The 18118-nt window shown below is 45.5% G+C and overlaps 1 protein-coding gene across 1 annotated transcript in view; it reads left to right on the top strand.

Annotated features, from left to right (window-relative positions):
* Positions 1–2290: 2290 nt before the first annotated feature.
* The window catches only part of LOC112263680 (fibroblast growth factor 10-like), a 35040-nt gene continuing 19212 nt past the window's right edge, over positions 2291–18118 (top strand). The window contains exon 1 of the mRNA XM_024440564.2: positions 2291–3278. Coding sequence (XP_024296332.2) covers positions 2921–3278 — 358 coding nt within the window. The 5' untranslated portion in view covers positions 2291–2920. The remainder of the gene's footprint in view (positions 3279–18118) is intronic.

An 18118-nucleotide genomic window follows, 5' to 3' on the forward strand; every position in this document is an offset into this window, starting at 1 on the left:
GGTGGTGCCCCGATCCGCAGCTGAATCAACTTTAGGAGACGGTCCTGGCGCTTGCTGGACTTTCTTGGGCGCCCTGAAGCCTTCTTCACAACAATTGAACCGCTCTCCTTGAAGGTCTTGATGATCTGATAAATGGCTGATTTAGGTGCAATCTTACTGGCAGCAATATCCTTGCCTGTGAAGCCCTTTTTGTACAAAGCAATGATGACAGCACTTGTTTCCTTACAGGTAACCATGGATGACAGAGGAAGAACAATGATTCCAAGCACCACCCTCCTTTTGAAGCTTCCAGTCTGTTATTCAAACTCAATCAGCATGACAGAGTGATCTCCAGCCTTGTCCTCATCAACACTCACACCTGTGTTAACGAGAGAATCACTGACATGATGTCAGCTGGTCCTTTTGTGACAGGGCTGAAATTCAGTGGAAATGTTTTTTGGGGGATTCAGTTCATTTGCATGGCAAAGAGGGACTTTGCAATTAATTGCAATTCATCTGATCACTCTTCATAACATTCTGGAGTATATGCAAATTGCCATCATACAAACTGAGGCAGCAGGCTTAGTGAAAATTATTATTTGTGTCATTCTCAAAACTTTTGGCCACGACTGTATATACAGGTGTATTTATATTTTTTTAGGAAGTCAACTTACTGTTGACAGTTAGACTAGTAGAATACACCAGGTGCAAGTTCGAAATGTGGTTGTGCATCAGCCGTTTTTCTCTTGTTATGTCAGTCACTGACAGTCAGTCAATTATCCATGTCAGCTAACTATTTTTAGATTGGTAAGTTAGTCTAGCCAGCTATCTAAACTTGTTGTAATCATGGCCGTATACCAACGTGCTCATAGGGCACGGGCCCAGGGACTCTGACCTCAAGGGGGCCCCCATTGATTTCGTTAGTCACTCCCACTCAGTTATCATTACCATGGCATAAGTCATGGCAAAATGTGTAGAATTGCAGGAAATAAGCTGTTAAACTGCAATTTGTATCTCTCTGTCCCATGGCAAAATAAGTAGAATTGCATGAAATATGTAAAAAAATTGCAAGATAATATTTTCTCTACTTTCCATTGCAAAATGTGTAGAATTGCAGGAAATTAACTTTTAAACCAAAATTGTTTGCCTGCGAGGTGGGGGCTCCCCACAACCAAATCTTGCTTAGGGTCCCTAAAAGGCTAGTCACCCTAAGGTGACATATTAATTTCTTTGAACGCAAAGACTCAGTCCTAATTTACAGCCTAATTGTGACAACAGACAGACAGTGTGAAGTTGTTAAAATGGTGTTCACCATTACCACCCTGGTCTCACAAATCAGAGGTGAACATCAGAAACCACCTCAAGGAAACATTAACACAGGTGATCAGAAAGACTCCTCTGTCGTTGTTTCCGACAAACTAAAGCCCTCTTTAATCTGTCCCATGTGTCTACAAATAGTCCAGTCAATGGTGTCACAAAAGGGCCCCTTCCATGTCAATTTACCTTCTCACTGCTGACCTAGGATAATTCCTCATCATCTTCAAGTGCCGGGACAACAAAGGAGTTTGACTTAACACTTTCCAGTTGACTCTTTCCATGGAGCAATAAAACCTACAGGTAGCCGGCTAATGGCTTTCTAGGAACCACTATTAGGAGACAAAGGCTACATTAAGAAATGATAAAAGAGAGATCGTGCAAAGCCTCTCTCATTTATTTCAAATATTTATCAATGATTGTGGCCCCACCCCTCTCCTTTCAACTCCCCAGATGCAAGCCCTGCCCAGGATAAAATGCAGGACAAGCCCAAGCCTCCCATTCCACACAGGAGATGGGACGGACTGCACAGGAGAGAGTGGAGTCATTCATTTACTGCTTCACTGCTTCATACAGGCAGACAGACCAGACACACTCTCACTCACTGACTGCCTCTCTCTCACTGACTGCCTCTCTCACTGACTGCCTCTCTCACTCACCGCCTGCCTCTCTCACTCATTGACTGCCTCTCTCACTCACTGACTGCGTCTCTCACTGACTGCCTCTCTCACTCACTGACTGCCTCTCTCACTCACTGACTGCCTCTCTCACTCACTGACTGCCTCTCTCACTCACTGACTGCCTCTCTCACTGACTGCCTCTCTCACTCACTGACTGCCTCTCTCACTCACTGACTGCCTCTCACACTCAGTAGCTGTTGTCTCTTTCTCTCTTCCTCATACACACAGTGTCTCTCTCACTCTCCCTTCCCCTCACTGTCTCTCTCACTCTACCTTCCCCTCACTCTACCTCTCTCACTCACATATACACAAACATACACACACACTCTCTCCCTCTGTCTCCCTCGGTTTCTCTCTCTCTCTCCTCTCTCTCTACACACACACACATTCTTTCTGTGACTCGCTCTCCCTATTGCACTTTTACACACACTTACACACAGTCACTCACTCTCCCTCACTCAAGTCATTCTCAGCCAGACAAGCACTGTATTCCAGTCCAGCTGGAGAGAGGAGCATCGCAAGGTGCACACATCGCAGGACAGGACACTGATTGACTCTGCAGCTGGAAAGAAGGACACAAGCCAAAAGGAACAGAACAAGGAAAACAACAGAAAATAACAGATTACTTTTGGCAATGGAATTACAAAATAAATCATTTTAAGGGACAGAGTGAGTAAATAGAGGCTGAGAGAGAAATAGTAGTTTATCATCAGACAGACAAGTAAAGAGACAAAGTTATCTGTGACAGAGAGCTGGTTAGAAGCCCAGGTTCCTCTTTGCTCTGCTGACTGGTCCTCAGTGACAGGGTCTGCTGCCTGCTTGATCACCACCCCTTTCCACCTCCAGAGAGAGAGAGAGACCACTCGACTGGACCACACAGCCTGGGTCTCCAGCCAGCCAGCATGCCTACTGCTTGTGCAAGGTGCACCTTGGGAGTCTGATCCACCATGTGCAGATGGATGCCACCCGTCGCCGGACTCGGTCCTGACCTTGCTGCCATTGGCACAGCCCACGCCGGGCTTCCGCCCCTGCCCAGCGCTGCCTCCCTCAGCCTGCTGTGCCTCACCCTGCTCCTGGTGGCTGGCTCGGCTCTGGGGGGCTGCCCACCTGGGGTAGGGCATGAGCCCCTCCAAGTACTGGCGAGGGGCATTAACTGCTCATGGACACTGGAGCGGCACACACGCAGTTACAATCACCTAGAGGGCGACGTCCGACTACGGCGGCTCTACTCCGCCAACAAGTTATTTCTCTGTATCGACAAAACGGGCAAGGTGGACGGCACCAGACGGAAAAACTACGCTGAAAGTGAGTAAGCTGGCACTATCTCCCCTCTCTATCTCTCCTATGTGATGGAGGAGTGGCGGGATGCCTATGACACTATATGATATTTTATGGTGGTGTGAACTCTCTTATCTTGCTACTTTTATAGTGGTTCATAGGGGTTTCACTGGTTTGTATCAGCCTGTCACTCCTATTTATGTTGTGTTTGGAGCGGGAGGCGTTGCTAGGTAAACTGGGAATACCCAGTGTGGAGTAACACACCTCATGGGAACCCCGGCACTGTGTTTACAGCAAGGCAGACTTGAAGAAAGACATTATGCATCAGTTGGTCATGCAAACTGGGCTTGGGAAAAAAGCTTCAATATCACAGGGGATTAACTTGTCAAAACTGTGTTGAAAGTCCTCTGGTTCAAGGGGTAGCAATTTTCTATTTCTCACAGTTTTCTCGCTGATTTTGTTGAGCGCTCGTTAGTGGAATTGTCAGGATAATTTGGAGCCTCTGTGATATAAACTGTTAAGTACAGACCCAGAAACAACCGCCAACAAAGATCACGTGTGTGTGAAAACTTCAGACTAGACCAGAGAGCTGGCTTCACTTCCACGTACAACAAGTGCCTTGGGCTCACCAGCACTGTATAATTTACTGTAGACACTCAGAGAATTTCTACATACCCATGCAGAGTGTAAAGTCTTCTTACACACACACCTATCAGTCAATGATCTTCCAAAAAATGCCTTGAACAGATCAGCTCTTTCAACAGCTGCTATTATCTCATCTCAGTATGTTAAGATCCCCCAGATTAGATTGCACTGTATCTGATGTTAGTAGTAAGGACACTTGAGAGGAGAGCAGTGCACTGGGCATAGGTGTCACTCACTCCACAATCTCCATCAATGGTGTCTTTCAGACTGTTGACCAGGACAGACGAGTTGTCTCTGGTCATGAACTGACCTCCCAGTGGCTACTGGACAGCCTTGAGAGGTTTATGCCTTCCACGGTTATATTTATGTATTTAGTCGTTAATGCCTTTTTACACAAGTGGCTGAATCGGGGGTTTTCCATGCTACCGAGGTAACAGCCGAGGACTGCCGAGTCAGTCTGCCACTGTGTACAGCTTTTTAACAGTCGGTGACATTTGTTAACCTGCCGGGGCTAGTAGACTTCTCGTCTGGCAGACAGTTTTATACCTCACACACATCAACATCCATTCATATTGACTTGAATTATCACAATTCAAAATTGTGCTGGTGTTTGTTTTCCCTCAAATGGGGATTCTAATTTTCATGAAGGTGGTTTAGATGTCAGATATAATCAGAAAACGTTACTCTCTCAGGTCGTGATTATGTTTGTCACTTTAAAATCAGATTGGAGCAGGAGCGGAAATCAGGAATTGGCATCACAATGCAAGTTCTTAAGAGGACTGCAGCTACATGAAGCTTTTTCATGCTGGAAAACAGCAAAAGTGATGCATCTGGATTGGGAGATTTGTGTCTTTCCGTGGTCTTGTCAGAAGTGCTTAGTCAGTTGTAAAGACTGGTTCCCCATGAAAATGTGCAGCCCCCAAATGCAATGCTCTCATACTCTTTAACCACCATCCTCTCATTTCCTGCCCTGGAAAGAATGGTTCTCTATGAACACTACAGCACAGTGAGGGTGTGTACCTGCCTGCACCCCTAAAGCTGCACCCTGCCAAACCAGTGGTCATTCGGCCTTGAAATGAGTGAAATGGACCTTATGGTCGTGATGTGGTCATACCTCACAATGAGACGATATGGCCTGGTCTATTATGAGGTCCAGTTTGGGTTCTGTGTTACCACAGGTCATTGCACCTAGAGAATTCCTTGATATTGATATGGTCACTATGCTTTAGATTAGAGAGGGAGCTCTGCATTTTTAATGAGCTTCCATTGACACAGACACAAGACTGCAGCCTCAGTACGACTGTCTCGGTGAAAAGAGGGCACATATCTTTAAGTGGCTTGGCTGGCACAGTAGATGTTTGTGTTGAGTTTTAAGTGGCTTGGTTGGCACATTAGATGTTTATATTGAGTTTGAAGTGGCTTGGCTTGCACAGTAGATGTTTGTGTTGAGTTTTATGTGGCTTGGCTGGCACAGTAGATGTTTGTGTTGAGTTTTAAGTGGCTTGTCTGGCACAGGAGATGTTTGTGTTGAGTTTTAAGTGGCTTGGCTGGCACAGGAGATGTTTGTGTTGAGTTTTAAGTGGCTTGGCTGGCACAGGAGATGTTTGTGTTGAGTTTTAAGTGGCTTGGCTGGCACAGGAGATGTTTGTGTTGAGTTTTAAGTGGCTTGGCTGGCACAGGAGATGTTTGTGTTGAGTTTGAAGTGGCTTGGCTGGCACAGGAGATGTTTGTGCTGAGTTTTAAGTGGCTTGGCTGGCACAGGAGATGTTTGTGTTGAGTTTTAAGTGGCTTGGCTGGCACAGGAGATGTTTGTGTTGAGTTGACAAAAATGTGTCAAGTGTCTAATAAAACATAAAGAAACAGCAACTACTTTATTATCCAAACATAGATGTAATGTAACCAAATCCTGTGAACACATCACATATGAGCACACACACACACACACACACACACACACACACACACACACAGTCTTGTACAGCTAACCTTGTGGGGACACAATTCAGTCCCATTCAAAATAGTATTTTCCCTAATCCTAACCCGTACTCTTACCCTTACCCTAAAACTAGCTCCTAACCATAACACTTAATGTAATTCTAACCCAAATACGAATTATAACCTTAACCCTAAACCCACTAGAAATAGTATTTGACCTTGTGGGGACCAACAAAATCTCCCCAGTTGGTGAAATGAACATACACACACACACACACACACCTCTCACCCGCTGCAGACCCCTTGCTCCTTCCCACATGTTTTAATGTTGCTGGTGTGAGTGGGGAAGCACAGCTCAGCAGAGCCCTGAATGCTGTCCAGTGCGAGGACCCTCCTTGTTCTCTGTGTTGCGGTCTGTCAACACGGCTACATTGCCCCGACTGCCCTGCTACACCCTTGCCTCACTCAGTTTTTCCAGCCCCTGCTCCCAACGTCTCAGGTGTAAAAACAGTTGGAATTAGTCAACGGGCCCTCTGCTAATTGAGGTTGGAAAATATTGTATCAATCCCAGTGGACCAGAGTATGGAACAGCTGAAGGAAGAGGCTGAGAGAGAGAGAGAGAGAGAGAGCGAGAGAGAGAGAGAGAGAATTATCTGTATATTATCTACCGAAAATGCTTTGGCAATGTTAACACGTTTCCCATGCCAATAAAGCCCCTTGAATTGAATTGAGAGAGAGAGAGAGATCTCAATCTACTGAGGTAAAGTCTGGTTCTGATTAGGCATTAGTGGAAGGGAAGGCACATCTTTCTCTGTTTAGAAAGAGAGAGACAGAGCAAGTGGGGTTAAAGAGGTCAGGGAGCACAGTCTGAGAGAAAAGGGTGATCAAGGGAGTGATAGTCCAAAATCAAAATGGTTGGGATATAATTTCCAATAATTCAACTGTGTATTATACCCGGATAGATGCTGTGATTTGTGTTCTCATATTTATGTCGAGATACAATATGATACTGCACCTCTACAGTGAGGTTCTTGGGGTCCCGCAGTGGAATATTACGCTGAATGACTGAATGATCTGTGGTATATATTGAAATGTAACACTTGTGCTGGTCTGGACATTATTTGTGGGCCAGATATCAATTGCATATTTTTTTTAATGATTTCAAAGGTTCATTTCTGTCTTATACAGTAGCATCCTGTTCTGTCCTTATGCTTTTGAGCACACAGGTCATGTATCAATTCCTGAAACCTGTTATTGTCGCAGCCAGACCTAATCCCCACAGGCCACAGCACAGTATTTATAAAACAAATGATCTAGATACCCATCAGCCATGATAAAGTGCCTGCCAAACCTAGCCAATGGTGGAAAGCTTGCAAAAACCACACTGGTAAAGTAGGCCTTCATATGATTACAAACTACCATGTCACCAAGGCACTAAAGTTGCATGTTGAAATAATAATAAGAGGGGAGAGATTTATTTTTGACTGATTGGGGTTCAACATGTTTTTCTTTTTAGTAAATGGTGAAGGTACAATGATCGAAGGGCCAAACAAATCAAAGTGTTTACAAAAGCTCTAAAAGTCATTACTCATCATATCCTGTCCCAGGTCTTGGGTCAAATCTTACTAATTAAGAAGAGCACAACAGCTGTCGAGGCTGGACCATCTTCCACACAATAAACCACAGCAGCCAATCACTGAATAGGGAGAACGCTGTTAGGGACCAATCAAATCCCAACACAATGTTTGATGTCCCCTGGACAGCCTTAGTCCAGGTCAAAATACATACGGGATGATTATGCTGGGCCAACCTTGTTTTCTTACTTTTCCCTTTTTTCTCAGGTCAGTTCCCTATGAAATATAGTTGGCAAGTATGCCAATGTATGAGACATTTTCACATCTCACTTGAAAAGGACCCACTGTTGAATTGAAGGGTGTGGCTAAAGGCATCAAACCGTTGAGCGACCTCCAGGCTATGACACCGCGTTCAACCTGAGGAAATAAGGCCCTGCGACAAGTATAATCAGAGAAGTTACTTACATTAAAAGATGCCTGCTTTGCTATTTGCCAATTTGCTGTTTTATCTTTCTTCATCCGTTTATTTTAATTTGATTTATTTCACCTTTATTTAACCAGGTAGGCTAGTTGAGAACAAGTTCTCATTTACAACTGCGACCTGGCCAAGATAAAGCATAGCAGTGTGAGCAGACAACACAGAGTTACACATGGAATAAACAATTAACAAGTCAATAACACAGTAGAAAACAAAGGGGGAGTCTATATACAATGTGTGCAAAAGGCATGAGGAGGTAGACGAATAGTTACAATTTTGCAGATTAACACTGGAGTGATAAATGATCAGATGGTCATGTACAGGTAGAGATATTGGTGTGCAAAAGAGCAGAAAAGTAAATAAATAAAAACAGTATGGGGATGAGGTAGGTGAAAATGGGTGGGCTATTTACCAATAGACTATGTACAGCTGCAGCGATCGGTTAGCTGCTCAGATAGCTGATGTTTGAAGTTGGTGAGGGAGATAAAAGTCTCCAACTTCAGCGATTTTAGCAATTCGTTCCAGTCACAGGCAGCAGAGTACTGGAACGAAAGGCGGCCAAATGAGGTGTTGGCTTTAGGGATGATCAGTGAGATACACCTGCTGGAGCGCGTGCTACGGATGGGTGTTGCCATCGTGACCAGTGAACTGAGATAAGGCGGAGCTTTACCTAGCATGGACTTGTAGATGACCTGGAGCCAGTGGGTCTGGCGACGAATATGTAGCGAGGGCCAGCCGACTAGAGCATACAAGTCGCAGTGGTGGGTGGTATAAGGTGCTTTAGTGACAAAACGGATGGCACTGTGATATACTGCATCCAGTTTGCTGAGTAGAGTGTTGGAAGCCATTTTGTAGATGACATCGCCGAAGTCGAGGATTGGTAGGATAGTCAGTTTTACTAGGGTAAGCTTGGCGGCGTGAGTGAAGGAGGCTTTGTTGCGGAATAGAAAGCCGACTCTTGATTTGATTTTTGATTGGAGATGTTTGATAAAATCAAATCAAATTTTTATTTGTCACATACACATGGTTAGCAGAAGGGTTGATATGAGTCTGTAAGGAGAGTTTGCAGTCTAGCCAGACACCTAGGTACTTATAGATGTCCACATATTCAAGGTCGGAACCATCCAGGGTGGTGATGCTAGTCGGGCATGCGGGTGCAGGCAGCGATCGGTTGAAAAGCATGCATTTGGTTTTACTAGCGTTTAAGAGCAGTTGGAGGCCACGGAAGGAGTGTTGTATGGCATTGAAGCTTGTTTGGAGGTTAGATAGCACAGTGTCCAATGACGGGCCGAAAGTATATAGAATGGTGTCGTCTGCGTAGAGGTGGATCAGGGAATCGCCCGCAGCAAGAGCAACATCATTGATATACACAGAGAAAAGAGTCGGCCCGAGAATTGAACCCTGTGGCACCCCCATAGAGACTGCCAGGGGACCGGACAGCATGCCCTCCGATTTGACACACTGAACTCTGTCTGCAAAGTAATTGGTGAACCAGGCAAGGCAGTCATCCGAAAACCGAGGCTACTGAGTCTGCCGATGAGAATATGGTGATTGACAGAGTCGAAAGCCTTGGCAAGGTCGATGAAGACGGCTGCACAGTACTGTCTTTTATCGATGGCGGTTATGATATCGTTTAGTACCTTGAGTGTGGCTGAGGTGCACCCGTGACCGGCTCGGAAGCCAGATTGCACAGCGGAGAAGGTACGGTGGGATTCGAGATGGTCAGTGACCTGTTTGTTGACTTGGCTTTCGAAGACCTTAGATAGGCAGGGCAGGATGGATATAGGTCTGTAACAGTTTGGGTCCAGGGTGTCTCCCCCTTTGAAGAGGGGGATGACTGCGGCAGCTTTCAATCCTTGGGGATCTCAGACGATATGAAAGAGAGGTTGAACAGGCTGGTAATAGGGGTTGCGACAATGGCGGCGGATAGTTTCAGAAATAGGGGGTCCAGATTGTCAAGCACAGCTGATTTGTACGGGTCCAGGTTTTGCAGCTCTTTCAGAACATCTGCTATCTGGATTTGGGTAAAGGAGAACTTGGAGAGGCTTGGGCGAGGAGCTGCCGGGGGAGGAGCTGTTGGCCGAGGTTGGAGTAGCCAGGCGGAAGGCATGGCCAGCCGTTGAGAAATGCTTATTGAAGTTTTCGATAATCATGGATTTATCGGTGGTGACCGTGTTACCTAGCCTCAGTGCAGTGGGCAGCTGGGAGGAGGTGCTCTTGTTCTCCATGGACTTCACAGTGTCCCAGAACTTTTTGGAGTTGGAGCTACAGGATGCAAACTTCTGCCTGAAGAAGCTGGCCTTAGCTTTCCTGACTGACTGCGTGTATTGGTTCCGGACTTCCCTGAACAGTTGCATATCACGTGGACTATTCGATGCTATTGCAGTCCGCCACAGGATGTTTTTGTGCTGGTCGAGGGCAGTCAGGTCTGGGGTGAACCAAGGACTGTATCTGTTCTTAGTTCTGCATTTTTGAACGGAGCATGCTTATCTAAAATGGTGAGGAAGTTACTTTTAAAGAATGACCAGGCATCCTCAACTGACGGGATGAGGTCGATGTCCTTCCAGGATACCCGGGCCAGGTCGATTAGAAAGGCCTGCTCACAGAAGTGTTTTAGGGAGCGTTTGACCGTGATGAGGGGTGGTCGTTTGACTGCGGCTCCGTAGCGGATACAGGCAATGAGGCAGTGATCGCTGAGATCCTGGTTGAAGACAGCGGAGGTGTATTTGGAGGGCCAGTTGGTCAGGATGACGTCTATGAGGGTGCCCTTGTTTACAGAGTTAGGGTTGTACCTGGTGGGTTCCTTGATGATTTGTGTGAGATTGAGGACATCTAGCTTAGATTGTAGGACTGGCGGGGTGTTAAGCATATCCCAGTTTAGGTCACCTAACAGAACAAACTCTGAGGCTAGATGGGGGCGATCAATTCACAAATGGTGTCCAGGGCACAGCTGGGAGCTGAGGGGGTCGGTAGCAGGCGGCAATAGTGAGAGACTTATTTCTGGAGAGAGTAATTTTCAAAATTAGTAGTTCGAACTGTTTGGGTATGGACCTGGAAAGTATGACATTACTTTGCAGGCTATCTCTGCAGTAGACTGCAACTCCTCCCCCTTTGGCAGATCTATCTTGACGGAAGATGTTATAGTTGGGTATGGAAATCTCTGAATTTTGGTGGCCTTCCTGAGCCAGGATTCAGACACAGCAAGGACATCAGGGTTAGCAGAGTGTGCTAGAGCAGTGAGTAAAACAAACTTAGGGAGGAGGCTTCTGATGTTGACATGCATGAAACCAAGGCTTTTACGATCACAGAAGTCAACAAATGAGGGTGCCTGGGGACATGCAGGGCCTGGGTTTACCTCCACATCACCCGCGGAACAGAGAAGGAGTAGTATGAGGGTGCGGCTAAAGGCTATCAAAACTGGTCGCCTAGAGCGTTGGGGACAGAGAATAAGAGGAGCAGGTTTCTGGGCATGGTAGAATATATTCAGGGCATAATGCGCAGACAGGGGTATGGTGGGGTGCGGGTACAGCGGAGGTAAGCCCAGGCACTGGGTGATGATGAGAGAGGTTGTATCTCTGGACATGCTGGTTGTAATGGGTGAGGTCACCGCATGTGTGGGAGGTGGGGCAAAGGAGGTATCAGGGGTATGAAGAGTAGAACTAGGGGCTCCATTGTGAACTAAAACAATGATAACTAACCTGAGCAACAGTATACAAGGCATATTGACATTTGAGAGAGACATACAGTGAGACATACAGTAATCACAGGTCTCATCTGTGCCATTTCCACTGGGAGGACGTGTGTCCTGTTTGCCACATTCCCCTTGAGCTTAGCTTTGCAACATCTCACTGTTTGATGTAAGACTTTTCCTTTGCAATGAGTTCATGAGTATTTGACTTGGACTGGGCCCAAGGGAAGAAAATCTTCCACCCCTTCAGAATAGGATGTGGAAATGATTTAAACCCTTTTGAGAGAGGGGAAACTGTCACTCACCGACCAGAGAAGGACTGGATTGAACATGAATTGGTCACATTGGAATGGACAGGATAAATTATTGTGCAGGCATCTATATTGCTGCTTGTAAGACCTTAAAAATATTTTATGCTTGGTCTCTAAAATGCCAGTTTATTTCTGTTAATTGTAGCTATAAGATAGTGATCTCCTTTTTAGAAAGAGAGAGATAGCAAGAAAGAAAGAGGGAGAGAGATGGAGAGATAAATAGAAAGCGAGAGAGAAAGAAATAGAAAGAGAGAGAAATATATATTAAAAAATATATATATGTACACAGTGCATTCAGAGAATGTTTTTCCACATTTTATGTTGCAGCCTTATTACTTTTTTTTTTTAAATGCTCATCAATCTACACACAATACCCCATAATGACAAAGCAAAACCAGGTTTTCAGAAATGTTAGCAAATGTATTAAACATAAAAAGCAGAAATACCTTATTTACATAAGTATTCAGACCCTTTGCTATGAGATTCGAAATTGAGCTCAGGTGCATCCTGTTTCCAATGATCATCCTTGAGATGTTTCTAGAACTTGATTGGAGTCCACCTGTGGTAAATTCAATTGATTGGACATGACTTGGAAAGGCACACAACTGTCTTTATAAGGTCCCACAGTTGACAATGACCAAGAACCCAATGGTCACAAGATTCTCAGGTCTGATGAAACCAAGATTGAAGTCGTTGGCATGAATGCCAAGTGTCAAGTCTGGAGGAAACCAGGCACCGCTCATCACCTGGCAAACCATCCCTACGGTGAAGCATGGTGGTAGCAGCATCGTGCTGTGGGGATGTTTTTCAGTGGCAGGGACTGGGAGACTAGTCAGGATTGAGGGAAAGATGAACAGAGCAAAGTACAGAGAGATCCTTGATGAAAACCTGCTCCAGAGCACGCAGGACCTCAGACTGGGGGGCGAAGACTCACATTCCAACAGGACAACAACCCTAAGCACACAGCCAAGACAACATAGGAGGGGCTTCGGGACAAGTCTCTGCATGCCCTTGAGTGGCCCAGCCAACCTGGACTTGAACCCGCTTGAACATCTCTGGAGAGGCCTGAAAATAGATGTGCAGCGACGCTCCCCATCCAATCTGACAGGGCTTGAGAGGATCTACAGAGAAGAATGGGAGAAACTCCCCAAATACAGGTGTGACAAGCTTGTAGCATCATACCCAAGAAGACTCGAGGCTGTAATCGCTGCCAAAGGTGCTTCAACAAAGTACTGAGTAAAGGGTCTGAACACTTACGTAGATGTGATATTTCATCGTTTTTTTTCTATGCATTTGCAAAAGAAATCTAAAAACCTGTTTTTGCTTTGTCATTATGGGGTTTTGTGTGTAACTAGATTAGTTTAAAAAATATATATTTTAGAATAAGGCTGTAACATAAGAAAATGTGGAACAGTCAAGGGGTCTTGAGAGAGAGAGGGCAGTAAAACTGACCTATCATTGGTGTAAACATGAAGGTAGTGTGGACACCTGAGTTTTTAATTGTGATTATTTTTCCTTATTGACGATGTTCCTGATACTGAACCAAGGCAGGAATCCCAACCATTGACTGAATGACTTGTTTATTTCCCTATTTCCAAATGTATTGTATAACATGTTTGTATTTCCTTGCTTTGGCCATAAACATTCACTTGTTAGACATTACACTATGCTCTGGGTATTTAGTTAGCCCTTCTGAAGGCGTGAGAAAGTTCTATTCTGTCTAACTCCTCCTCATGACTCACCATTAACGCTAAGAGAAGTCAGACGGACTTAGATGTGTGACTGGATCAAAATCATGGAGAAAAAGCTAAAGAAGGAAGCACCTGGCTAAAGTAAGGACAGGCTGTTTTGAATAGGGAGTTCACACATGTTAATGAGGGTGTGAGAGGGCCGGGGTGTGCTCTGCTTAGTATTGTGGTGGACATTTAAAAGGTAGGAGAGCTGGAGTCTTTCCCATTGCTCATTAGAGGTTGTGCAAGGTTCCCTCCAAAGAGTCTAAGGGGCTTCGTAGAGAATCATGGTGCCAGCAGGAGGGGAAAATCCCACGAACCCTGCCGCTTTAATCCTTCCGAATAAGGACAGCGGCCCTGGTCCGAGTGGGAAACTATAAAAATCGATCTCTTGCCAGCGGTTCCTGGTATTGGGAGGCAAAAAGCAACAACAAAAAAACTGTACACACACACACACACACACACACACACACACACACCCTGGGAATGTTGCGGGAAACGTGTGGCAGTGGCACTAATTAGTCTAACCTCACTACCTTCTAACACCGGAGTTTGATATCATGAATGGCCAGGCTTTTTGGGCAATTAGCAGCTAACAACCACAGTCTGGCCTCAGCTCCTTTCTGTTACGTACTGAGTTCATCACTGGGTTTATTGAGTCTGACTTTGGCTCCAAGAGCAAACTCCTTTTTACATCCTACCTTTTGTACATCCTGTGTATTTGAAAGAGTACAAAAAGGAGACGATCTCATTGCCAATAAGGAACCCTCTTCAAAAGACTTGAGTAAATGATGTTAAGAGGGTTTCCATTTGAATGGCTGTTTTAATGACGAGGGGAATAAGAGCTTAACACATTATAGACCTTGGAGAGAGTTCATTGCGGAGAACTGAAACAATTACATAGTTTGACAGCCTATAAATGAAAGATACAGCAAGACAAGTCATCAAGTGTTCTTGATTCCAGAAAAAAACTGTTCCCTTGACGCTATTCAGCTCCCCTTGACCTCATTCAGCTCCCCCTGACCTTATTCAGCTCCCCCTGACCTTATTCAGCTCCACCTGACCTTATTCAGCTCCGTCTGATGTTATTCAGCTCCGTCTGACGTTATTCAGCTCCGTCTGACCTTATTCAGCTCCGTCTGACCTTATTCAGCTCCGTCTGACCTTATTCAGCTCCCCCTGACCTTATTCAGCTCTGTCTGATGTTATTCAGCTCCCCCTGACGTTATTCAGCTCCGTCTGACGTTATTCAGCTCCGTCTGACCTTATTCAGCTCTGTCTGATGTTATTCAGCTCCCCCTGGCCTTATTCAGCTCCATCTGACCTTATTCAGCTCCGTCTGACGTTATTCAGCTCCGTCTGACGTTATTCAGCTCCGTCTGACGTTAGCTTCGTCTGACGTTATTCAGCTCCCCCTGACGTTATTCAGCTCCCCCTGACGTTATTCAGCTCCGTCTGACCTTATTCAGCTCCGTCTGATGTTATTCAGCTTCGTCTGATGTTATTCAGCTCCTTCTGACGTTATTCAGCTCTGTCTGATGTTATTAATATCGGTCTGATGTTTATTCAGCTCTTGTCTGATATTATTCAGCTCTGTCTGCTGGCTACCTTGACTAATATACTCTAGCTAATAGAGTCCAAACCATGCTCCCTAAATGATTTTCCCTGCGTATACATCATTTTAATGACCTACAATACATTACAGTGGGCATTGCAGTGTTTTACACGGACGGTTACTTTTTAGAGGGGAGTAGAGCTCAGCGTTTTCCTCAATGAGATGTCATTAGCACTGTTATTATTAGAGGGTTTTTTGTGAAAGGCGTAAAGTAAGTATTCATTATATCAGCTGAGAACTGCCAGTCAGTTAGTCTTATTCAGGCAGCAGCACCATACAGTATGTTTTGAATCATCATCTGCCAAAGGAAATATTGTCACCAGTACTCAGTTCTCGGCTTAAATCAGTCCGCTCCATAACACGGAGAGGGAGACATGGACTCAACCCCGGCACTGCGAGGCGATGCGAGGCTCTGTGAGGCTCTGTGAGGCTCTGTGAGGCTCTGTGAGGCTCTGTGAGGCGCTGCGAGGCTCTGTGAGGCTCTGTGAGGCGCTGCGAGGCTCTGTGAGGCTCTGTGAAGCTTTGTGAGGCGCTGCGAGGCTCTGCGAGGCTCTGCGAGGCTTTGTGAGGCTCTGTGAGGCGCTGCGAGGCTCTGCGAGGCTCTGTGAGGCTCTGCGAGGTGGAAGACAAGGGCAGGCCCTCCCTCAGGCCAACTGTCAGAGTTTTAATGGTTTTATTTTGACCTTTTCGAATAATGAGTCTCACATCATTGTCTTGGAAAGAGCTGTTGGCCCTGGAAGAGAAGAGGAGATAGCAAAAAAATATTTTAAGGAGAAAATAGGCACAACTTGGCATCATTGAAATCAGGTAATGCCTGAGTGGAGAGTTTAAAGGTGTACAAATTTGACCTGCATTCACAGGGTCCTGGATGTGAGTAATAAATGGTAAAAGGAAGAAAGCAATATCATTTAAGAATGCGTAGTCGGCACACCTGCAGATTGTTGGCTAGCTTGCCCACCCTTTAGACAGATATTCCTGGATTGCATCATTAAAGGAAGCAACAAGCAACCATAAAATAGGGCAAGGTTTGGATGCCACGCGCCCCTACACTCACGTAAATCTGGTCCTTCGCCTCCCCACCCTTTCCTACTTACAGTAGTCTGGTGCCCGGCCTGAGAGACCCACCCACCTTGCCTCATCTGTCTGTGAAGGGAGGAGAGGCGTTGTGTGGAAAGCTCTCTGGACCCAAGTCCCTCACATCAACAACCTGCGTGCATGGCTAGGAGTAAATATTAACCTGCTGTCAGGCAACTGAAAGAGAGACTTCATTGACTGCTACTATGTGTGTAATAGAGTGTATATCTGGCTAATTACAACACCTCCACAGGGAAGTCACATTGTGTCACGGTGAAATATACTGGAAATGACAGATTTACATGGACATATTGGTCTATTTTTACTACTAGGCCTTATCTTTACACCATGTCGCTATGACTCATTATTATACAGTGGTGCTGGGATTGTTGGTATGAATCAATGGTAATAATCCCAAACTCCTCCTGTGTGAGACATACTCTGGCACATTTCAAGCAGCGGATGTGTTTTCACAGATCACAGGAGTGAACTCCGACCCCTCTGTAGTCCTAGGCCACACCCAGAATATTGATACAATATTCAAGATAGGAGGAATACCCCTGACATAGTTTCATATGCCCACCCAAAGTCGAGCAGGTCTAAAGTCTCTGTCTGATGTACTGTAACCTTCCTAGCCATTTCTGGAAGTGGATAATGAATGCAAATGTAAAAGTGTAAAAACTGCAACTCCCCAGGTTTCGCATACCATCAGGTTTAGACATTGCACTTCACTTTCCTGTAGGAATGCATTACACACGCATCCCCTGTACCTGTTTTTTATCTGAGGGAGCATTTAGCTAAGTGAACATGAGCAGGATGTGAGTAGCATGTAAAAGTTCTTTGTGAACTTGCACGTGTGTGTTTTATAGAATGGATGTGCAGTGTTTGTTCTTGTGCCATTGTAGGAGCATGATGTGGACTCTAAACAGAGAAAGATGTGCCTTTCCTTCCACTAATGCCTAATCAGAACCAGACTTTACCTCAGTAGATTCAGACTCCCTCTCTCTCTCGCTCTCTCGCTCTCTCTGTGTATGTAGGAGCTCATGCTCTTCATTAAAGCACATCGGGTGGTAACAAAGCATTGGAGTGTCAGAGGGCTTTCTCCACAGACAGCTGCAGTAAGGAAGTACACTCAATCAGTAGGACTTCAATCAAAACAAGCCAGCACCTCATTGAGCAGTTACAGTAATGATTCCTGCCTAGAGCTTATTCTGACGGAATATTATGAATGAGACAGAGGGAAGTAACATGACTTTCATATGGGACGGTGCATCATTTATCAGATAACTAAGCATTTATTCAGAAATTACTATGACTCATGAAGACTTGGAGTCAGCTAACAAAGTGGCACAGAGAACAGGTGATGAAACCCCCTGAAACCTGCATCCATCCGTAGCAAGGCATCCCCAGAGAGAATATTTAGATGTGTTTAAAATTGCAGGCTTTATTCACATCTTTGCCAGTGACAGTTGCAGCGGCTGCAACATGAGCTGGTTGACGTGAATGTGTGTGTGTGTGTATGTGTGTTTGGTGACTGGGATGAGCCGACAGGGTCTAGATGCCAGCCCCATTCCCCCTCCTCTCTCTCTCCTCCCCTGCAGTGGATAGGATTGGGGTCAGGGCCCTTTGGCCAGTGGAGCTAGTGACAGTTCTGACAGGGCCCTGATTTCCCTCTTGTGCCACCTGTCACCTCCCTGTCTGCCCGTCTCATTTTAATAATGTAAATACGGGGCAAACTGAGGCCAGAGAGACAACTCTGTGTCATATGCATCCAGTGGAACTTTCTACTTCTCTGAACTTAACTTGATGAGCCACCC

Source organism: Oncorhynchus tshawytscha, linkage group LG01, assembly GCF_018296145.1.
Source record: "Oncorhynchus tshawytscha isolate Ot180627B linkage group LG01, Otsh_v2.0, whole genome shotgun sequence".
In the NCBI taxonomy this organism is placed as follows: domain Eukaryota; kingdom Metazoa; phylum Chordata; class Actinopteri; order Salmoniformes; family Salmonidae; genus Oncorhynchus; species Oncorhynchus tshawytscha.